This window comes from Magallana gigas, chromosome 9, assembly GCF_963853765.1.
Source record: "Magallana gigas chromosome 9, xbMagGiga1.1, whole genome shotgun sequence".
Classification (NCBI taxonomy): domain Eukaryota; kingdom Metazoa; phylum Mollusca; class Bivalvia; order Ostreida; family Ostreidae; genus Magallana; species Magallana gigas.
Genome location: NC_088861.1, coordinates 8,863,541 through 8,888,806, shown reverse-complemented (window position 1 = coordinate 8,888,806; position 25,266 = coordinate 8,863,541). Strand labels below are relative to the sequence as shown.

Sequence of the window (25,266 nt, the reverse complement as noted above, 5' to 3'; positions counted from 1 at the left end):
GAGTATGGTGGTAGAAAGGGCATGATTTTGACAATACTTTATCTCCTTTTTAAAATTTTTAGTGTAAAAAAATATTTAAAGGATGCTGAAAAAATTACCCATCAGATCTACCTTAAAATTCTAAATAAAAAGTTTAATAAAAAAAACTATATTATTTTGTTACGAATATTCTCAGTATTAGGGGTTAAATTTGAATATTTTCCCATGCCTTTATACCGAGCTTTTCTTCTCAAGGAGAATAATATATATGACATCTAGACCACAGTGTTTGTCCCGGGAATAGAAACTCCACACTCTATATAACTGTTGAACCAATAACTGTTATAATGATAACCTATCCACCCATACCAAAACTCACTGCCCACGTCCAACCTGTAATAGCCTGCAAAATAAAACAAAGTTAAGGTCATGAGTTAAACTAAGTGTCGTCAGGCAATTGCTCTACTAAGATTCTAACTCTTCTATGATTCTAAATTATCTCCCCTTTAAAGAGAGTGTGGACCATCATTTGAAGGAATTTTAATTCCCTTAACCCAGTGATACTTTGTGAAAAGTTTGGTTGAAATACGCCCAGTGTTTCTGGAGAAGATGGATGAAAATGTGAATGAGTTACGACAACGACTACGCCGACACCGACGAAGACAGACAACGGACAAATATTTTATAAAAAGCTCACTTGAGCCGTTGGCTCAGGTGAGCTAAAAAGATAGTCATGCTATTGCTTTACAATATCATTAGTTTGCTTTTTGTAAAATTAGCAATTTCATGTAAATTCTTTACAACTCATATAGGAAACAGATGAGTTACTGATATTTTTGGAGTCGTGAATAGCGGCTGGGTGGGTGGATGGGGTGCGGGGTTATTATTGCATACTTACTTTTGTTTCCAAATAAATTATGTTTATGTTTTCTCATGCGGCAAAAACTCACAGTTTTGTAGCAACACTCATCGTGCGATAAATTTCTATTGTAAAATTATACCCCCTAGTTGTGGCCCAATCTTACCACCGTGGATCATAATTCAAATCAACTTAAATTTCCTACACAAGTTTCAGCTCTTCTGGCTAAATGATTTTTAATAAGATTTTGAAAGATTTTTCTCAATAAAATTCTTTGTAAAATTCGACCCCCATTGAGGTCTTATCCTACCCCTGGAGTTCCCTATTTAAAACAAGAGGCTCATGGACCACATCGCTCACCTGAAAAACAGTTCCTGGTAAATTCTATTTCATAGCATATGTTTTTTTTTTTATTTTAAACTTTGAACCCCTATCTAGGGGCCCAGTATTGGTCCAGGGGTTGGCGGAAACAATTTAGAAATACACTATTTAGGGATGTTTGCGTAGTAATCTTAGAATCTGTAGCAATGTAGTTCTTAAAGCTGCTTGGTCCGACTTTTTTGTAATTACAGTATCCAAAATTTTTTCATACAAATCATTTATCCTAGAAAGTTATGGACTTTCTCCTATTTACACCAGCACAATCAGTCTCCTTTCAAGGTTAGAAATATTCAAAGTAAATAAAAATAATTTCTCATTGGGCAAACGGAAAAACAAACCAAAATGCATCACGGGAATGTTTAGAAAAGGAAACCGCTTGGTTTCGTCCCCCGAATGATTGGGGTTATTCAACCCGCATGCTATGCATCGATTGTAAAGAAAGCAGACTTCGGAAATATTAGCGAACAAAAGGTACACATGTTTATTTGTAATTTGTCTGATCATTTCGACCTTTATTTAAAGCGATGTCAAATTCGTAACACAACCATACCCGTCTCGTCGTCAGGGGTGGAATTTAACATGAGGCGAAATAACGCAGTACCTTTTAATGTCGTTTGTTTTGTTAGCAAAATTTGTACGTATTTTTCTTATTGAAATTTGGCATATTGACGGGTAAAACTACTGCCATGTCTATTATTATACATATACTAAGCATAGCCATCGTTTAAAAGAGTGCATAAAATTTGATATAAAATCGGACCAAGCAGCTTTAAGAAGAAGATTTTTAAACATATTTTCTAATACACTTCTATGTTATTTTTTGAACCCCTTCTGGGTGCTTAGTGTACTTAGTTTATGGGCTTAATACCCAGGAGCAGAGGATAACATTTTCAAAGAAATAATGCATTTCACTATATAATCATTAGAGCCCCGCCCTTTTACCTGAACCCCTGACACAGGGACCATGAAATTTACAATTTTGAAAATGACACTCTTCTTCATCATTACTATATACTTAGTTTATTGGTTTATTATCCAGGAGCAAAGGAGAAGAGTTTTAAAGAATTAATGCATTTTTACTATATAATCATTAGAGCCCCATCCTTGCGCCAGAAATACCTGACCCTGGGGCCATGAGACCTCAATGCTTATTACAATCATGCTAGCAGTTTGACTGCTTGATGTCCAGGAGTAAAGAAGAAGAGTTTTTAAAAAATTGCATTAATTTTGATGGCTTTGGGCCCATCCCTCAGGCCCCGGAGAGACAGGGGCCATGGATTTTAAAATATTTACTCCCCTTCACCCAAAAATGCTATGTGTCAAATTTGGTTGAAATTAGTTCGGTTGTTCTAGAGAAGAAGCTAAAAATGTTCAAAAGTTTATGACCGTTTGTTTGACTAAAACCGTTGGAGAGATAATATGCTAAAGTTAATAGATTGAAATTGATAAATTGATAAATGCTACAGTTTATTGAAAATATGTTGGTAAAGTGTGCGATATTTACAAAGACGACATTTAGGTTAAATATTTTGTTCGCAAAATGCAGTGTCAATGGCCTTCAAATAAATCGAGATTGGGGTGATCATGTCTGAGGTACTTTGTGCAATCGTACTGATGCACTAATTGCAACTGGAGCTTTCTAGCCGTATATTCAAGCCCGAGAAGACATCAAACAAAAATGACATAATTCAAAGTTTTAATGAAGGAATACTGGACCACAAAAAGTAAACATTGAGAGAAGTAACAAAAGGTTGTACTTTTAATTAAGAAACAAAAACGTTTTCTTTCAATTAGATAACACATATTGTAATCATTTCATAAGAAAGATTTACATTTTGACAAACAGATGAGGAGAAACCAAAAATGATCAACGAATCATTTAAGATTATTTAATTGTGTGTGGTTTTCATGATTATCTTTGTAAATGTTGTTACCATCCTTATTTTTTTTCTAACTGGATACATATCAATATAATTTGATCAATGAAAATAGTCCGTAGATCGAACCGATACGTGACCGTTTCTCGGATTTCACTTGCCGAACCATTTCATCAATGTGGCACTGAATTTTTTCAAGTCAACATTTATTGTGTCTAATATGTCAAATGCTTTGTCTTGAAAATGGACATAATAATCTTATCAGCACTGATTAAAACTAAGATAAATGAGTGCACTCAAAGAATTCTAATTTGAGCGACTTCCTGTTATATTGGAGAATGAGACTTTCATGATATGCTGTAAGCATTTGTTAATTACATTTGTTAATTTTCTAAATTGACAGATTGCATGTAATGATATCGCGCGGAACTATCAACCACAGCATCTTTAAATCTTGTCCCAATTTTTTAAAATATTATAAACCCCCGGTATTGTATCTATTTGACATATTTTTTCACTACCCACGTTAAGCAAACTGTATTTCAACATCTGAAGCTAAAAATGATCAGCCACCTGGTGGAAATAAGAATATAATGTAATATTTTATTTTAAAACACAGAACAATGAAAACTTGAGAAGATTGATTGTCATATATTTTGAATACTTGTATACACAAATATTGTTATTTAGTTGATAATTCACCATGTATTGCGTACTTGATTGTACCTTTAACTTTCGGGGAGTTCCCGTAGTCTCCTGCTACGGCCGCACTAGATTCAGATCCACCCACGAGTTCACAGTGGTCTTGACCCGATCCGTCACCGTCCCCGATGTTCATGAAGGTAGCTTCTAAGCTAGAGCCAAGGAATAACTTGTACCTGTAATACACAAAGCATTGGCAGTTGAGGAGCTGAAAGCGGATAAAATAACATGTAACATTATTAAGATTTCGTGTTTTAATGGTAGAATATTATTTTAAATTCTTTTACAATTTTGATGCTACGTAAATGGTACAATAAAAAATGGAAATCATCCATCAAAGAGACTAAAAAGTTCATTTTTTTTTGGTCATTGAAAAATGCAAAACCTTTTGGAAAATAATATTATCGTAAACGACAAGCTTTTAAAATTTAGGTCGATGTAAAAACAAATGTCGTAAAATTTGACGTAAACATTTTTAAAATAAAGGCTGGTTTAAAAAAAAACAACAACAGTCACGTCGACGGTCACCTGAGTACCATAGCCCTTTTAGAGTATAAACCTCTTATCTGAAACTCCTCTGACTGTTACCCCATGCCTATTATTACATGATGTTTGAAGAACATTTATTCATAAAAGGGTGGTGGGATGGGCAAGAATCTGGGAAAAAAAACCCTCAAATTATTTATATTCTAGCAAAAGGTGCCAACAATTGTAGACCTTTGATATAAGAGACCTGCAAGTCTTTAATAGTCAATCTTTTATAATATATCTATACATTTTATGGTAAATGTAAGTAGATTTCCAAAAATATAAACTTAAAACCAATTCAACTGCCATGAGACTAGTGAAAGAGAACCCCAATACAGAGGCCATGAATTAAATAAATTAGAAGCCATAACCATGCATTTAGTTGTTCTCAAATGTATATGAAAGTTTTCTAAGATTAAATACATTTTCACTACATGTCCATAGAGGCCCCGCCCTACGGCCTGGACTCCTGGCCCAGGAACCATAAATTTCACAATTTTGGTAAAGGTTTCATGGACATTATAACAATGCATATAGTTTTTTAAAAATGTATATGGGAGGAAGATTTTCTATGATTTAATACATTTTCAATATGTGTATATATTTGCTCCGCCCTGGGGCCTGGACCCCTAACCCAAGGGCCACAAATTTCACAATGTTGGTAGAGGGTTTTTTTTTTTTTAGACATAATAACAATGCATTTAGGTTTTTTCAAATATTTGTGGGAGTACAAAAGAATTTTTTTTTTTACTTATATAGTTCATTTTGCTTATTTGGATCCCTCCAGTGTGGCATGATCATTTTCACAATTTTTATTTCTATTATCTTAGAGATGCTTCAGACTAATAAAAAGTAACAATTGGCTTTGTTAATTTTAAAAAAAAGTTAAAAATGTAAAAATGTGACGTTCTACGGACGACGCACGACGACGGAGATAGACCATTTGCATCTGATCTAGGCATGATCTGAGTGACACAGATGACCTGAAAATTTAAAATACAAACAAGTTCAATCCGTAGATACGGACAATTTTATACTGGGTGACCGAAAAGTTTGTTACTAGTGTCACTACAACAAAATTACATTATTTTGGAATTGGACATATTTTATCTTCATTTTATGAGAAAATTACATTAAACAACTTGAAATTAAAACATAACCGAGAAGTATGTAAAACTTTTTTTTTCCTTTAAGAGTAGACTCAGGCTTGTAATATGGAAAACCTTACTTTAGAGTGTATTTATATTATTATGACATTAAATGAATTTGCACAGGAGTGCATCTCATCAATATGCAAAAAAATATACATGTATTACAAACCATGAATAAATTTGAGACGATTAAAGACCACTGCCAAAAAAAACCCCCGAAAAACTTAAAACATTGAGAGGTAGCTAGAGGGACATCATAGAGATGCTACAGGGCAACACGATGGATAATAATGATTTAAGGACTCTTAAACATTTTAAACCGACACTATAATTTACATGTATCATATATTTTCATGGTCACCAACTAATCAAGATACTGAAGATGACAACGGAACATTTTTTTAACTGTGCATCCATTTTCTTATTTTTTAAAGGAACATAAAAGACAAAAAAGGGAAAAAATCAAATCTAAAATTTATATGAAACATGCTTCAGCATTCAAATACAGCGATTTTTTCCTCAAAATACTTATTTAGATTAACTATTTATTAGTAAGAGATTTGCGCCTTTTTTCATTTTTAACATTGTATTTCAAGTTCATTTGTTCTGTTTCCTGAGTAACACCACGGACATTTTTTTTAATTGGTATACTGTGCACTTTAGACTTTCGCAAAGAATTAGAATTTACAATATAAGCATAATCACTTGAGTAAAAAATTGTGTTTCATCTTTATATAATATCTGGACATGTTATCGATGTTGTGTATAAAAGTATTATTTGCCTGATAATTATGTTAACATCAACCGTCCATCATATTATGAAAACGAGAATATTCTATTATTAATCAAATGTGGCTTGAATATAAAAATATAAATTGCTTAAAGATACGTAAAGTTGTAGGACTCACTTTTATCGCAGATTGTCATTGTCAATCTTGAGTATTTGAAAAGAAATTATCTAAAAAAAACATTTTATGTCTAAGGTGTGCTGGTCGTGTGACACGATATAGTATATTATTATATGATTAATTCCTAGCTCTCTTATTGGCTCAAATCCAACTATCTCGACAAAACAGAACGTTATATTCACGTGCACGTGACCTAGGAGGTCAATAAAACATTTGATTTTCTCTACATTGGACTAAAAATGGATTGTAAAATGAAACATCGCGTTTCTAAATTTGTTCGGCAATGGCTTCAAACGAAAACATTGCTTGATAACACTCAATTTAATATACGTCTGCATCAATTTGTCGCTTAATCAATGATAAAATAATTATTGCTGTTTTTTTTTAGATCAATACTAAATAAGAACAATGTCTATTTGTGAAGTATGTTTACTAAACAATGAACACAGTCATCTGAAAGAGAAGAAGTAATTCAAATATAAGTAATAAGAACTTGATCGTTGAATGATACATCCATCAAACAAACTATAAACAAGTGCGCACCTACCTAGGATAGCATGTGTTTAAGACAAAGTAAAAGTCAGAATTAAACGTATCAATCTGGATTAGTCTGAATACCCTCTATCTCCCTCACCCCCCCCCCTGCAGTGTTTTTGGATATGGAATTTAAAAAAAATCTGGTGAATCAAGACTAAAGTTGGAATTTTGATATGCATTTCATAATCTGTGCGCCATTTTGGGGTGCGAGTAGAGCGCCCTGAGCGGCGTGGAGTCGTCTCAGTTGCTGGAGGTGCTTGGTGAGGTGTGAGATGACTTTCAGTTCGTGGCTCCACTTTATTACCATCAACTGATGAGGTTTGACGGTCCGAGGACGTCTGCTCCTGGATGTCAGATCTGTCCTTTGCGGGCGATCTAGGAGGTGAAAGGTCTGGTTCTCTTTCAACAAGAACAGTAGGTGAATCAGTTGTTCTGGGACAAGGACTTGAGATGTTCGGAATGGATGCTGGTGGCATGCCAATGTGGTCTGGCCATGATTTTACAATTGGCTCCTTGTCAATGTGTTGAGGGAGTACATGTACCTTATCATATGCCTGCGGCCTTGTGGTGCAAGTCAGTGTCAATGGTCCTTGTGGGTTCTAGTGACTTTATAGGGATCAATTTTTTGAGGAACTTTCTGTTCCGTATTGTTACCCTTACCTGAGCCATCCATTGTAACAACATATTGGTGAAACTGGTGGACCTCTATAATGGTTCCCGTCTTGTCCCACTTGAGGGGAAGTGGACCGGTTTGGTTCTGGATACGTACATGATCACCAATGATCAATGGTGGAAGGCGCTTTGTGTGTTCCGTCCAGCGTTCTGCTGAGCGCATGTGGCGGATGCGAAGAGCCTCTTCCCTTGCAAACATGGTCTCTTGCCAAGTGTGGTGAGGTTTGTATTTTCCGGGTGGGATTGGTATTAAGTCTCGGATGGGGTGGTTGAAAACACACATGGCTAGGGACAACTTGATGTCTCTGTCAGGGGTATTTCTGTATTGGAGCATTGCAGGTTGAAACGGATCAGTGTTTAGATCACCAGCTTTTTATTTTATTCCATATCCAAAAAGCCATGGAGTATCGTTTACGCATAATTATCCGGCTTTTTATTTTTAACAAACATGATATATATGCGACATCTGTTCATTTTTAATGAGGTCATTAACACAATAAACAAATGATTATTTGAACAAATTTTATATTTACCATACATCAGGCAAAGAATAAAAACAATTAAGCGTTTTGGCCATTGGATATTAGTGGTCATGTATATTTGAAACGCATACACTGCATTCTATATTTATGCACATTGAAAACATAAAGTTTATTTCTGTAATGACCTTGTACTACTGCACAGCTGGACGGCTAGATAAGGAGCCGATGTGTAGTTTGTTCTCTTGACAAGTATCTGTCCACTGGTACATCCATTGAAGCTGTTGTCTACTGACACGTTGTGGGCGTACCAGCAAGGGGGTATGGAACTCATACAGGCTGTAAAAAGTTGATGGCATTACAATAAACGTTACATAAGTTGAAGGGGGGGGGGGTGGCAGACATCCTATATCTTGACAAGCAAAAAAATAAATAAATGAATAAAAAATTAGGAAAAAAACATGTTCACCAATCCTCAGAATTATAATCCATGGAATGGGGTGGGAGTTAACCCTATTATAAAATAAAAAAGTAGTTTTGAAATGCTTCTTCTCAGGTTCATTGTTTTCGGATTAAAACACTTAGAGGTGGAATTTGCAAAATGATTGATTGACTCATTAAGATTACGTCTGTCTTTGCCAAAAAAAATCTGCCCAATGCCCCCTGGTTCTAACGCCTATGTGATTATATCTTCTCTTTCTCTCTCTTTTTTTCGTAGAAAATTACTAACCTGGTTCGTGTGGCCAAAGTATCTGCACCCCACACTCGTACCAAGGTTCACTGTGCCAACCAGTGCTCCCTCCAATGGCTTGTATGCTGAATTCATCGCCCACATATCGTCTTGCATAACCTGAAACGATACACGAACTTTGTTTTGAATATGAATATTCGATTTCAACAAAATTCGTTCAATAATGTCGTTTCACTTCTTTTTTAAGTTTTGAATGTTATTGAGAAGATTAAATTTTTCACACACATTTTTTGGCTTAAATATAAAAGGCGAAAACCAGTGAAAATAATTCTTCATATAGCATATTTAGATAGAAATATGTGTACACATCGCCTAAATAAAGAGTAGTAAACAGTAACAAATTAAAATGATGACTCATTTGCATCACTGAAATAAGAAATAAAGGTAGTTCCTAAGCCCTGCACTAAATGGGCTCTATCATTAAAAGCTTAGCTTTGAATGATATAATACATTCTAGCTATACATATACATGTAGATAAGAATAGATTAGAAAATATATATGTTTACATGCTAGTTTTTTTTTTATCTCACATCTCAGACAGGTGTACCTCTGGCAAAAAGTATTGACAATGATGAATTATGCCAGATGCCCGTTTTTACCTAAAAAGATTTTTATCAATTTTGGAAAAATGAAAGCTAGATATAAAAAATATAGTGTAACATCATTATTTTGGCGCAAATTGTTGCTAGTAAGTATGCTTTATGGAACTGATATATACAAAATAATGCAATGCATATACCATGTTTGGTCCTTTTTAGGATGTTATAGATTCAAACCTAAATCTGTGGTGTTTATTCTATAAAATTACTTCTTAGAAAAGATTTGGTGAAATAAATCATATGTTGACGGTTTACATTTATGCTATAAGCTCTAATCTAAGTTGACAGTAAAAAAAATGTCCGTTTAAATCACATTTTGCTACCGTTTTCTGTTGAGGTCTGTCAACAATGTCAGATATCATTTTAGCATGAATTAGCTTGCGAAAAAGCTTTAAATTCTAACCAATAATGGTGAAAAAAAGTAATCGGAGGGGGGGGGGGGGGGGTTAAGAACAAGAAGATATAAGCATGTATTGGAGATCCTTGTTAATCCGAAATTTTGTTTTTCATTTTATTTTAACAAAATCGAGTGTCTAAAAATTAATCATTTTCTATCTCTCATTCAAACATTATCGTTTTAATTGCTTATTGTTGTCATTGTTTACAACAGCGATTAAGAGCAAAATCAATACCGGATAACTAAAACGCTATGTAAAAGTCGAAACAATATTGTAAAATCCGCATTATGACGTAGTGCGGCTACTTTAGCCTGGTTTGAAGCTAATAAAATCAAATTCTTTCAGTCTACTGTTATATCGGTATTATTTGCCAAAACTTTTAACAAACTCATTAACTATGTACAACGTCATTATCTAGTATAGGGTATTTTCACTTCTTCCTGATCTACACTATATTCAAAAGATGAGAAAATTCGCAAGATCGAGCTTTCGTCTTACTAATTGTTCGTCAATCATACATGTAGGAGTATCATTTAGTAGAGAAATATATCAACACCATGGGTCAATGTCTAATACAACGTATACCTGTACAATTTTTACCACTCATAATAAATTTAGGTTGTTCAAATACTACTTAACTGCCAATAGACGGATATGAATTCAAATCATTGTGAACACGGAATTGGTTTTCGTATGTATATAAATTTCCGTATGTTTTTATACATACGTTTTAAAATGATTGGTTGTTAAGACGACAAAATCTAGTAGCCAACCGTAAATATATAATACTATACTGCAATCCTTTCTGTCTGGCTCAAGCATAGTTTACCTGTCAATGCAGGTGCGCCGCTGTATGTCCCAGGGAGAACTGCATCAATCTCTTGTCCCCCAACCAATTCACAGTGGTCAGCCCCCGCCGTGCCCTCGCCATCACCAATGTTAAGAAATTTATCTGTTAAATTTCCTCCAAGAAAAATCTGGTACCTGCAATTATTTTTAAAGGGAAAAATTATCCAAGATGTACATGTAAATATACGTTATTTATTTCAAAAGATATGAATCTGTACCTGCCGCTTATATAGTGATACATAATCTGATAATTACAGTTGTAATGTATGTAATCTTATTTATGTTACACGAGCTATATTCTCATTAATTTTGATTTCTTTAAAAGTACCGTGTTTTAAAGTCACAATGACACTTATTAACGTTACCTCCGAGTTTACTTTGAAAAATAATGCAACCATTTTTTTTAGAAATTGGAATTGGTTATGCCTCTTGTTAAAAAACTGACCGTATAAGCATATACTGGTGAAGTATTGAAATGTTTTTAACATGTTGTTATACAATTAGAGAAAAAATAATAATAGAATTTGAAAATTAAGAAAAAATAACAGAACAAAACAAAAGTAAAGAACGGCAAACAAATTAAAACATAAAACAATAACGAATAAAACAAAAGAATAAGAAGAAAAAGTAAAAAAAAAACAACAAAATAAGATAGAATTCTCAGCATTGCTTTCAATAGTTTACCTTGTTGAGTTACAAAGTTCTACTCCGACAATAGGAGCGGAAGTATATTTGGTCTTCATGACGTATCTCTTCCCGCCTGTACATCCGTTCCACGCAGTATCATGATCAAAGCTATACTCATACCAACATGATGTCGTAGTGTTAAAACAGGCTAAAAGGTGGATTATATTAAATTAATGTGACATTTTCTATACAATGTATAAAATATGCTTGTTGTTCCAACGATCTTTTAAATATTTTAATTCGACTCACGAGGTTCTGGTGGTACGCATTCGTACCATGAATTGTACTTGTAAGGGGTCGAGTTGCCTATCGTTCCAACTGTAAACGGTTCACCCCAGTTAGAACGCTTATATCCTAAAAATAAAAATATTCCGCTACAGAGACATATTATATTGTCATTTTTTGCAATGAATTCCCTTTTTTACATACACATGTAAAAGAACTTCCTGTCTCAAAGTACCCATAACAGTTGGAGCTGTTGTATAATCATTTGCCACTATAGCCTCAGTTTGGTATCCGCCTACAAGTTCACAGTGATCCGCTCCTGAACCATTACCATCACCAACGCTGAGGAATTTATCCGTAAAAGCGGATCCCAAAACTATCTTATACCTGAAAAATGATTTGATTTGAACATATTTTTATTGCACATTATTAAAATTGGGGTTGGGCACAAGTTCCAAAACTTTGACCGCCCTCTCCCAATACACAGATATAATACAATTGAAATTGGTGTGTACACATCAAGGTCACTGGATATAATGGCAGTTTACATATACACTCAACAAAACTTTTTAGTGTTCAACCTAATAAATAGACGAACTTATACATATTGAAATTAAAAATTAAGAAATTTTCAACATTTTGTAGCTGAGAAGATTTTTCGTCAAACACATAAATTAAACAAGACAACAACGATTGAAATTGATTTCTGGTGTTTTTCAGAAGGTTTTTAAATAAGATTGACAATACTTTGTGATTGATATAAGTCTTTAGTGATAGTTTAAAACGAAAACACTTAACATGGCCAAAATGATCATGGAGAAAACAACCTCCGAGCTCTGAGCAGAATTTAACCAAATCAGAAGTGTTTATGATAAATAGCAAAGGTCAAGGTCTCGGGTTGCAACCTGAGGTCAAGGTCAATGCATCGTTCTTAACTATTTGAAAGTTAATTGTAAACCAGTCACACCAACGAAAAGACAAATGAATATGCTTAATTGATATAGTAAATACATTTTACTGGGTGAACACAAGTTTAGTTGAGTGTATGCAATCAATATGTATATAATAAACAATGGTGAACATATAGTTTTAAATTAAATCTTCCTATTTTTTCTGCTGTAGTTATTAACTAATGTAAATAAATGTTTTTATTGTCACCTTTATATATAGACTAAAGCAGATTAAGAAAACATCTTAGAAACATTTCAACAAAAATGCAATTATTGGACGAAATTCGAAAACACTGCATAAGTGTGTGCTGAAACTTATTATGAAGTACTGCAAGGAAGATTCAATCCATCAATTAGTCCTTCTTAGGGAATTAGAGAAATTGTATCAGTCTTGCAATTTGCGACTTGTTCTTTCTATATTCTTTCAGCTGTAAGAATTTGGTCATTTTGAGTTCTGAAAGGAATCCATTAAGGACATGAAAGAATAATTAAGTGTCAAAAATAGGTAACCAGGGATTAACACATGACAGAGGACTTGGTTAAATGTTGTTGACTATGTGAAAATTTACCTGATCATGTCTAGCATCTACAATTGACCGAATTCCAAGACAGGCAATGAAAAGAAATGTTACCTAAAAATAAGGCTATTTACTAGTCCAGTAATGCTTATATAAAAGTTTGTCTAAACATGAAATAAAGAAATTTCATAGTAAACAAGACACCACTTATGTATTAGATAATGGATCCACATTACATGTATGTCAGCTCAATCCTCCAATAGACTTTTTTTCCAAAATGGATGTCACATATTTTTATACGGAATTATCGAGGAAAAAGACAACCAAAAATGATACCTCCTCAAGGAAAATGATCCCACACTGTCACCTACTTGCAGACTATCGAAAACTGATACCTGGTGCAGCAAACATTGATAGTTTATAATTTGTAAACAGTGTAACTTGGGGCCGCGCGCAATTTTTTGTTTAAACAGAGCTAGCACAGTTTTACTAAAATTCTTGAAAGGCACACAATAGTATCCGCCTGTCTATATTCTGTCCAACACATATTTATGCAACACATTTTCTAATCGAGAGTATATTATGGCTTCCCACAGCAATGTGTAGAAAGTCACTTGTCTGTACTTCACACACTATGACGTCATAATCAACTTTCACATCACGATCTACATTCCTTTCGATAGTTCTCAGGAAATGTATCGCAACGTTAAAAGTGAACCAGATTGAAACTCAATCTCTACCCAGAGTTATCGTTCCTTCTTTGCTCCACTTATACTTATACTTATACTTAAATATCATGATTGAGAATGGGTTTTGCCAAGATTCTTGGCATTTAGACGTTAACAGAGGTGTTGTAGCGCAGCGTAATACGCCCTCTGGTGAGAGATTGATTGAAACTGTGAAAAAACTGCTTGTTTCCTTTACATAGATGCTGCTGTTTATGCAAGATGTACAGAATTCATTCAGATAATTATCAGTATTAAATAATCTGTAGATTTAAAGCTTCATTTAAAGTAAAAGTCTATTTATGAATTAGTGGTTTAGAGACTCCTCCTGTTATGTGTAAACAACTGAAAAAAGAAATGTTAATACATGTAAAAAATAGTTTGGCGCCGTCGAAAGATAATGACAGTTTTTGAATATTTTAGGTAAAATTAGTAGAGAATACGGGTACCAAAGTTAATCGTGCTTGGGAAACCTATGGATTTACCCTAATTTCATTTAAATAGCTTTTAATTATAAAAATCTGCCTTATTTTGGTGATCTTTAATAAAGAAAATATCTATTTGAAGCCCAAGCAAGAACTTCAAAGTGTATGACATAACAAAGGATTTTTCTTATAAAATATTTCTGATTTAAAGCCATTAATCACCTGCGCCGATGCGATTTAATCAGACAATATGCAATGTTAGGAAATGCACGTCACGTGACAACGAAGTACATATGACGTCAAAAAAATGCATCAAATATTATGTTTGACAGTTTTCAATACATGATATAAAACATCTAAGAAATTCTCCCAGTCAAACTATTTCTTCGTTGATTTAAAGAATATCGTTTTTCAACCGTATTTTTGTTCCCGGACACCTTAACATTGCTGCGATATTATTATATGTTTTTAAATACCTCAGGGTTCAAACGATTTTTATTCAAGAGTATGAAAAAATCCAAAGATTTAAAATGTCCTTTCTCTTGCTTGACGTGTTTCAAAAAACGGCTAAAAATAAAAAAAAATCTACGAGGATTTTTCATTGCAAAAGACATGTTTTGCGAGTGACTTTCAAATAGATAAACGGTGTCAACATTTCATATTAGTAAATCTCCGTACAATATCTGTTTTCGTTCTTGTGAACTTTTAAAGAGTGAAATATGATAATAAGTTAATGAAGAAATCGCGAATTTTTTTCCTTTTACCGATTTCAATTGTAATTCTTTCACAGGTAAATGTATATGTATTTTTTTAAACATAGTCCAAAAATTGACAAAACAATACCTTAGAACAGACAAAATAAGCCAAAATAAACTAATCGTCGAGTGCTCAGTTTACATTGTTACGTCATCTTTTATATGTATGTAATAGATATGTATATTAATCTCGTTCTCGTTCATGTTAAACATGAAGAAAAATGAATCCTGCTGTAAACAAGAACAGAAATAGGTTACCCTTGTCGCGGGTTCACGAAACAACCGAGAACCGCGGAACAATATGTTCGGTTGGGTTTCGGTTCTGTTTTACCGGATTTCGGTTCGGTTCCGATTTGTGTAATAGAATCCGTATCATATTAAAAATGGCGTCGAAATTGAAAGACTCAGTAGTGTGGACTTGTTTGTTTTTAATAAACATTGACATGTATACCGATGTTTATTCACGCATCCTAAATAAAAGTTCATTAAACAAAAATGGAAGCTTACGATTCGGACATCACATGTTGTCAATTTTTGTTAATAGAAATGTTTAGGGTAGGAATTTTCTAGACTAAATAAAAGTTAGACTTAATTAGAAAAGCTAGAAGTCAAATCCATGCAAAAACAAGATGGGGAATTCTGCGTGGTTACAGAAAACAGAACACGATGGGCATTACCTGCAACTCGAAAATACTTAGACTTTACTCGTTTCAAATCATAACTAATACGTACTTTGTTAACATATTCAATTTGTCAAATTTCCTATAACCATTTATTAAAATAAGCATCAAATTATATCTTAAAAACAAAAAATGTATTGAAAAATCGGCCCCTGGTAAACTTATTTTTAAAACAGTTTACACTGATTTTTTTTAGTAATTAGTAATATTCCTTTGTATTAGGCTTTAATAAGGCTTCAAAAATGTTCAGTAAGTTATCTATGGTAAAAATTATACATGAATTAAAATAGTTTTTTTAAAAAAAATCTAATCTAAAAAAAGAGACACAATTAACAATGTCTCTGTTTAAAATCATCATATCATCATATAAAATCATCAATATATATATATATATATATATATATATATATATATATATATATATATATATATATATATATATATATATATATATATATATATTGTATTTGTGATCATGAATGAACGTTTTTAGAGCAATTGTGTAAAGAGTACCTGGTTATAGTAAATCTTAAATAAATAATAAATGCTGATCGAATATAACAAGAGATTATTTCTAAAAGCGTTGGTAAGGGGTTGGGACTCATTTACTGGTTTATACCCTCCTTGATTATGATCACATGAACTTCAAAACACACGCGCTATGTAAAGACACTTTCTGAATATTTATAACGAGCGTCTGAGGGCTTCTATTATATCTAATGTGTCCTTTTAGCTCATTAGAACTTTTTTTTTTTAATTTTCACAACGATATTGTTGTTGACTCAAACAGGCGTATACGCATCAAAACCTGCAACTAGTGTCAATTTTTAAAACTACAAGGCATTTTCTTTCATAAAGTGGGTCTGTGCTCCATATTTTTCTCATAATGTAAATAAAGTATAATGGAAAACAAACCTATTTCAGTCAACAAAAAAGTGGAGAGATGACCCACTATACATTAAAAATATCATTTTGTGTTCCAACAATTGAACGTTTTGAAAAAAATAATACAAGTCCGTAAATTCGTGGCCAAAGTCACACATAGTATTTAAGCATAGCATTTTAATGTGTCTGAAATGGCTCAGTGGTTAGAGCTTATATATCTAGGGTTTTTATGTTATGGGTTCGATACCACCAAAATTTAATGCAACATTTCTTTTATCGTTTGTTAAATATTTTAAAAACTGAATATAGTTAGAAATTATGCTTTTGCAAACTTGTATTATAATATGTTTATATATTGGATTTGAATGGGGAGAAATAAATTTAAAATTGTATTTTCCGACTAAACCAAATGGGCATTTGCGCTATCTTATCTCCTCATCTTCTTTATAAATTTGAAAATGGTTTTGGAGCAATATTGCACTCTGTTTTTCCACTGCTGCTTTTGAGAAATTGTGGGAAATTGCCAATATATGTGACGTCATAGAAGCACGTGGAATGATCGATGTTATAAAATTTCAAGATATCTAAAACTTGTTAGTTTTTTGTTCATTAAAATATATACGTGATATGACTTTCGTAAACATGGGGGCAGAAGTAAGACCTTAACGATTTTGATTCTTTAAATAAGAATTTTTCGTTACAATGTAAATCTTTTAGCTCTTAACTAGCGTCAAATAAAGATGTTCTAAGATAACATGCTATTGTCCTTAATACACTAACCTCTAGAAAACACAAATTGTATTTGCTGTGAGCCCGTTTGCTGTGCGCACCTTTCCTTGTAATGATCGGCGTCAAACAAGGCTGCTATATACATCTACTAGGTTTCTTTTTCTTATTGTAATAGACTATGAGATACAACAGACAGTCAAATGACGATAGAACTGGGATCCGATAGCACTATAAAACAATGCTTGAAAACATTGCCTTTGCGGATGACATCAACAACAACTGTCATCAACAATGAACCATCATCAGTTCCAGACAATAAAACTTAAAGACAAGTCAGCAAAGGGTGGGATGAAGGTTAAATGCTTAGTATTGCAAAGTGCTGAAGCCAGCTCCTGAGACGCTCCACGCTGTGCTGCCTTAGACCGGCCCCATTGGAGGAATGATGTTTCAGTCTTCTGTTTTACTCCTGGCAGGGAGAGAATCATGTAGTTAAGTGTATAAGTATTTGCTGTGTGTAATATTATGAATCCTGTTATAGGAAAGAAACATCGTCGATGTAAAATCTTGCAAGCAAAGCTAAAATATATATGTAAAAATGTTCATTCAACAGAACAAAGAATGTACTATATTTTCATCATGCTCAGATGTCGTTAATCACAAGCTTATGACAAATTGCTCGTATGAAGGAATACTGAAGTGTGTATTTAATTTGGTAGCCAGGGACTAATCTAAAACAGATGACATGGTGAACAGTTGTTCTGACACACTCATGCTGAACATTTACGATCGACCAAATTACGAGACAGGCCGTGTGTCACATGAAAAATATTTATTTTGAACTAGTAAAGTGGAAACTAGTGAAGTGGAAAACGGCATCATACAATCCATCGTAAATAAATATAACCTTTTGGCATAGTATATCAGATACCTGTTATACTTTGATGTCTGATTAAAGAACATAGTGTGTCAGGTCACCTATAGCTAGTCTTCCGGACTTTTTCTAAGATTTTATTGCGAATTTACTGGGGATGAGAACGACTTTTTGATTAACTTTAGTATGATGTAAATATAATCACTTTACTGTTATTTACTCTGATATGTTTGCATAAAGGTGGGTCATTTCATATTTCACTGTGCTGGAATGCTCTTCCTATCATAATCTTTACGCTGCCGAGGGTAATATAAACTGGTCAAATATACATTTGTCAAATGTATCTGTTTATGGTAAAACAAGCAGAAACAGAATCCCTGTAAAAAAGCTAAAAACAATTAGTAGGATAATTGAATACTGGAAAATCTCTTCTGACACAAATAGTGCGGTTCTAAACTTTTTAATAGTAAAACCAAGTGCCTAAATTGATTGTTTAATTACCTGGTAGGACTACACAAGACCACGCCCACATACGGGGCGGAAGGATACTGAGTTCTCCGGACATAACGGGTTCCCCCGGTTCATCCATCCCACGTGTTGTCGTATGTGAAGTTATACTGGAACCAACATGAAGCCGGTGTTTTGAAGCAATCTAAAGAAACAAATAAATTATTTGAATAAAGCCCGTCAGAAGTCGATTAATTTTATCATGTTTAAACAATTTAATAAATTAATACTTAATTAGATGCAACACAAACCTGATTTAAAAAATATTATCAACTAAAAATAAACAATATTTTCAAACCACCATATTCTATTTGATTACTTTTATCGACTTCGCTATGTATGAATTTTAAATTGAGTGGGTTTTTATATAATAGATAAAGACATTTAGAAATAAAATTTAAAAAAATGTATGCAATATAGTTATATCGATATAATTGGTTTGTTTTAAATAACGTAAAGTCACAAAATATAAAACAAAAATATAAAACTAGAAGTTAATTATATTTTATATAGTGACAAGACAACAACACGAAGGAAAATAAAAATGTTGCATATTGTATGACACAGCGAGCAAAGCAATAGGCTGTGTTTAACTTTCTTATAATTGCTGCAGGTTGGTGATGCGATTATCAGATTTAGGTTATTCTAAAATATTTACATTTTCAACCGTCTTTGTTTGTGATAGCATTACGAGAGTAATTTTAAAGCCTATAGCCCAGTAATTTTATGAAAGATGAGCGACACAAAATTGTAATAATTTTGGTTAAAACTTTGTCAAATCTATCATAAAGCCCTTCGGCCTTTCTTAGGTTTGACCACGTCCCGACCAAAAGTATCACCTCATATTAATCAAAAAATGATTCCTTATTACTTAATTTAAACAAAAGGACACAAAGTCTTATTAGGTTTTATTCAATGAAAGAAAATAGAAATTGTTAGCTGGCTATTATATGTTTTTGTCGTCTTTAATTTATTCCATTTCGCTTCGTATTTACGCAAGTGCAGGTGAATGTAAATACTGCAGCGTGACGTATATCATGAACAAGCGGCCTAGTCTTTCAGTGAGGCCCGGTGCCTTCAATAACTTAATTAATTGTAAAATATTTTTAAAAAATGCACTCTCTATGAATGCATATTTCTGACTATAAACATCATTTAACATCAAATTCTATCTATTTCTAATTTTAGACAGCAGTTGCAATCATGCGGCACTTTAATCAATGTCAAAAACATCGGTTTGTTTACACACGTAATATGGATTGAGTTTAACATTTTGTAAGCTGATAGGTGTTGATTAAGAATGCGTGATATCCACAGTATAATAATTAAGGTCTTCCGTTTCCAGCGGAAGACCTTATTGTTTTCGTACTGTTTCTTATTAAGGTCTTCCGTTTCCAACGGAAGACCTTATTGTTTTCGTTCGGTTTCTTTTTCCCTATTATTATTTTTTTTTTTCTTACAAATTTTGTGCACGCGATTTCTCAGAAACGGCTCGACCGATTTTCATGAAACTTTCAGATATAATAGATAGTGATCAAAACCTTTAAGGTTTTTAATTATATTGATGACGTCACTTCAGTTTTGGAGATATTGACGTTTTATCGATTTTTAGAGGGGTGGCTTGTTACTCTAACTTCTCCTAAACTATAACAGATATTGAGTTCAAACTTTCATGGAATGGTAGACAAAAGATTGTAAATTTGCAATTTTATTTTCATTTTGAACTAGATTGAAAGGCGTCGAAGCTCGCCTGGACCCGAAAATTTAGTTTAAAAAAATGTCGTATTTTTTTCTTCTTTTCTTTGTTTATCTCTTTTCTGAAAAATATTTTGTTAAGACATGTAATGTAAGAAAGGTTAATATTTACACGACCTTTTATTTGATATCAAGAAAAAAGGGCTGGCCCCTCAAATTAGGGGACCAAAGGGCTTTAAAGTTTTTAATCTGTAGCCCTTTACTGAGAAATTTTTTTGTGAAATGTTATAGAAGCAAATATGTTTATCTTACAGTAATGTATCCAAGTAATGTAATGATTTTATCATATGTTACGTAATTAAGGGTTTTAAAGGGCCAAAAGTCAAAAATTTTGATCACCCATATCTCAGAAAGAAAAAATATTTTGTAATGCAGTACAGAAGAGAAGTTGTTCAAAATGATGTTCTCAACAAAATGCAACCGTCAAAATTTCGTTAAACTGCCCCTAAAAGGAGTTAAGGGATCGGCCCCTAAAATCTTCATTCTCATATATCTCCAAAACGGTAACGATATTTTAAACACTTGTTGAACAAAATTTGTGTAGAATTAAATGACCTTTTATTTGATACCAAGAAAAAGGGGCTGGTCCCTTAAAATAGGGGACCAAAGGCCTCTAAAGTCTTTAATCTGTAGCCCTTTACTGAGAGATATTTTGTGAAATGATGTAGAAGCAAATGTGTTTGTTTTATAGTTATGTATTCAAGCAATGTAATGATTTTATCATGTGTTACGTAATTAAGGGGTTTTAGGGGCCAAAAGTCAAAAATTTTGATCACCCATATCTCAGAAAGAAAAAATATTTTGTAATGCAGTACAGAAGAGAAGTTGTTCAAAATGATGTTCTCAACAAAATGCAACCGTCAAAATTTCGTTAAACTGCCCCTAAAAGGAGTTAAGGGATCGGCCCCTAAAATCTTCATTCTCATATATCTCCAAAACGGTAACGATATTTTAAACACTTGTTGAACAAAATTTGTGTAGAATTAAATGACCTTTTATTTGATACCAAGAAAAAGGGGCTGGTCCCTTAAAATAGGGGACCAAAGGCCTCTAAAGTCTTTAATCTGTAGCCCTTTACTGAGAGATATTTTGTGAAATGATGTAGAAGCAAATGTGTTTATTTTATAGTTATGTATTCAAGCAATGTAATGATTTTATCATGTGTTACGTAATTAAGGGGTTTTAGGGGCCAAAAGTCAAAAATTGTGATCACCCATATCTCAGAAAGGAAAAATATTTTGAAATGCAGTAAAGAAGAAAAGATACTCAGAAAGATGTACTTAATAAGATGCAATTTTCAAAATTTCGTTAAATGGCCCCTATAAGGAGTTAAGGGATCAGCCCCTTAAACGTTCTTTCCCATATATCTCAAGAACGGTAACGAATGTCTAAGCAGTTGTTGAACAAAATGTGTTGAGATTCAATTGACCTTTTATTTGATATCAAAAAAGGGGCTGGCCCCTAAAATTTGGAAACTAAAGGGCTCTAAAATGTTTCATCTGTAGTTCTTTACTGAGGGAAATTTAATGAAAGGCTATACAAGCAAATATGTTTATCTTACAGTTCTGTATCCAAGTAATGTAATGATTTTTTTCATGTGTTATGGAATAAGGATTTTTTAGGGGTCAAGGGTCCATAAACTATGACCAGCTATATCTCAAAAAGGAAAATGTTTTGAAATGCAGTGTAGAAGAAAAGATACTCAAAATGATGTACTTTACAAAATGCAACCTTCAAAATTTGGTTCAGCGGCTCCAATAAAGAGATAAGGGACTGGCCCCTAAAACTTTTTTTTCCTCAGATATCTCAAGAACGGTGACGAATTTCTAAACACTTGTTGAACAAAGCTCTTATCCCTGAAACAAAATAGTATCTGGCCCTTAGAATGTAGACCCCGTTTTTCTATTCTAAATCATGTTTAACAAAATATAGATCTAACATATATCTCAAATTCTAAAATCAGACGGAAGACCTCCTCGTTGCTCGCAACGAGATCGTGTCTAGTTATAATTATTATTTTTTTTCCCCAAATTTTGTGCACGAGATTTCTCGAAATCTATTCGACCGATCTCAACCATTTTTTCACAGATGGTTGGGCGTGATCTAAACTTAATACTTTTTTCTTAATTTTTTCGTAGTCACTTCCGGTACCGAATTGTCGGCCATTTTGTAATTTTTGACGACTCATTTTGTGCAGCTATAAACTCGAAAACCATTTGAGATATGAATATGAAATTTTCAGGATAGGTAGACTATAGTTTGAAGTTGTGCAGCATGTAGTTGTTTAATGCCTGTTGCGCCATTTGTTGGAGCTCGCCTGGGCACGAAAATTGGGTACGAATTTTCATTCAAAATTTTCACACGTTTTGATTTATATCTTTTTATCAGTTGATATTTTGTGAAGACATATATCACAAAAGTGGTAGAAATTAAAAGTTCTTTCTAACAAAATCAAGAAAAAGGGGCTGGCCCCTTTATTTAGGGGCCAAGGCACTCTTAAACTCTATTACAAATAACTTAAAAACGATAAAGATTTTGTAATGCATTATAGAAGCAAAGTTGTTGATCGTACCAATATCTATTAGAAAAAATTATTGCCACACCCATTTATTACGTAATTAGGGATTTTTAGGGGCCAGAGTACTTAAACTTTGACGCAATATAACTAGAGAAGTAGACATATTTTGTTAGACATCATAGAAGAGAAAATGTTTGAATTTATGATTTAAATCGATTCCACATATCAAAGCACGAATTTCCGTCCCCATTAAGGATCTAGAGGGCTGGCCCCTAAAATAGTAAAACATTTGTATCTCAAAAATGATAAACAATTTTAAATGGGTGTAAGAACAAAAAATGTAAGTATTCCTAAGACATTTTCAAAGAAATCAAGAAAAAGGGGCTGGCCCCTTAAATTAGGGGCCAAGGCACTCTTAAACTCTATTACAAAAAACTTAAAAACAATGAAGATTTTGTAATGCATTATAGAAACAAAGTTGTTGATCGTACTAATATCTATTAGAAAAAATTATTGCCACGCCCATTTATTACGTAATTAGGGATTTTTAGGGGCCAAAGTACTTAAACTTTGACGCAATATAACTAGAGAAGTAGACATATTTTGTTAGACATCATAGAAGAGAAAATGTTTGCATCAATGATTTAAAAAGATCGTATCTAGTATTTCTTATATTTCTTCTTATATGCATTGTCATTATCGAAATCTTTGAGTACAACTAATAATGATAAACTATCATGCAAACAAAACACCAATAATTTGTCAAATTAACAGAAAGGTAAATCACTTGGCTTTTACCAGGTATATCTAGGCATAAAGAAGCAGAAGATGTCCAAGTTCCATTCCCTCTGCATTTAGAGGTCAAGACAACTGAAGTATCCGAGTTGCACGTGTAATTTAGGACAGTTCCGACCTTGGTGGATGTGACCTTGACCCAAGTGGAATTGGTGTCAGGGTGATCAATAGGACAATCTAAAATATAGCTCTAATTAAGTTTTTAGTTTTTTAATGTTGAGTTAAAATAAGATTCCATGAACCAGTTTAGAGTATTCTAGCATTTCATGTTTATTGAATCAATGGTAAAGCAGCGTGTATGAGTGTTCAAATATTTCCGATTTGCTTTTCATTTTTCTAACATCAACAAAAGTACAATTAATTTATTAAGCATGGTTCCAGGTTTTAATAATGAACGAGTTTATATTATAAACTTGTTTTCAAATTTTCCAAAAAGAAGTTCTTTTTGTTTATGATCATACAGTAGAACATCGTTGTTTATATCATTAGTTTACCACATCAAAATACAGAATACATGTTTGGTATATAAATGTATTTTGTAAAAAAAATATTTACGAGAATTAGATATAACGGGAATGTTTATTCTGGGGGTATGAACATAGGTCAGCATATACTTTTTTTTTTTTAAATTCTGAAATATTTTAATATGTAAACATTGCTATCATTGTTACATTTAAGTACATGTAAATCTTCATATGTTACCCGGGATTGCCTATTGTCAGAATGCATTATTGTTGGAAATTTGATATATATATATTCCCAAGGCAATACCAATATCGCGTAGAAGTAGTTTGAATATGATTTCCATATGCTTGAAATATTTGCTTTTATTGTATTCATGACATATATATTTTTCATTCTTATAACAATATTTTCCATTTTTTGATTCTAGAAATAGTACACGCTAAGAATAAAATAAACGAAAGTATATTTTTATCAGACTATTATGTAAACCTGATTTGACGCATTTAGGTCCAGTTGCTGTGCTGACAGAACTGCCTCTAGCTGGACAGGACGCAGTTTTTGAGTCAAAATACTCCTGAAGATGAAGTAAAAAAGGTATACTGGTAATACTCTCGTTAACTTTTAACTTTATAACAAAATAATATATAAATTTCTCTAAAATGCATTTTGTACACATATTTTTAAAAAGTTATATTAGTTTGAAGTAAATATCACCTGTGGAATTTCATTCCTTCCAATGTAGATAAATTCAGGATCCGACGCCATGTTACATGTAGATGGGTCTGTTAAGACGTCACTATGTGACAACTCACATTCTAATCGTTTTCGGTTGAAATTTAGCGAAGCACAAAAACGTCTTTTCGAACATTCTCTAACACACATGACCATTCCAATCGGAGAAATCTTTTCCATGATAAATCCAGATAATCGTGACTCCGGTGTAAAAAGCTCATAAAGTCCTGTTACAGAGCCGTTTATTGAGAGAAGAACAAATATGATTTTTAAAATTGCAGTCATATTTGTCAAATGGGGTTTATCAAACCAATTTAATAAGAGTCTTTAAAAAACTAAAATCTAATCGTGATATACGAAGAAAAAAAGGCGT

General features: G+C 32.9%; 1 protein-coding gene across 1 annotated transcript; it reads right to left on the bottom strand.

Annotated features, from left to right (window-relative positions):
- LOC136271244 (uncharacterized) lies at nt 1-25,266 on the bottom strand. The gene is made up of 12 exons (XM_066070818.1): nt 24,876-25,266; nt 24,651-24,735; nt 23,700-23,873; nt 18,623-18,773; nt 11,819-11,970; nt 11,608-11,712; nt 11,356-11,506; nt 10,652-10,806; nt 8,804-8,923; nt 8,262-8,412; nt 3,823-3,974; nt 1-382 (listed from the first exon to the last, which is right to left on the bottom strand). The coding sequence occupies exons 5-12, from the start codon at nt 11,820-11,822 to the stop codon at nt 255-257; spliced, it is 966 nt and encodes a 321-aa protein (XP_065926890.1). The 5' UTR covers nt 11,823-11,970; nt 18,623-18,773; nt 23,700-23,873; nt 24,651-24,735; nt 24,876-25,266; the 3' UTR covers nt 1-254.

Excerpts from the sequence above, each read along its gene's own strand:
- LOC136271244 (XM_066070818.1), bottom strand. Across the intron at positions 11,507-11,607 it reads ATGCGTACCACCAGAACCTC|CCTGTTTTAACACTACGACA; the intron begins GTGAGTCGAATT and ends TCCACCTTTTAG. Across the intron at positions 3,975-8,261 it reads CAGCTGTGCAGTAGTACAAG|GTACAAGTTATTCCTTGGCT; the intron begins GTCATTACAGAA and ends TGTGTATTACAG.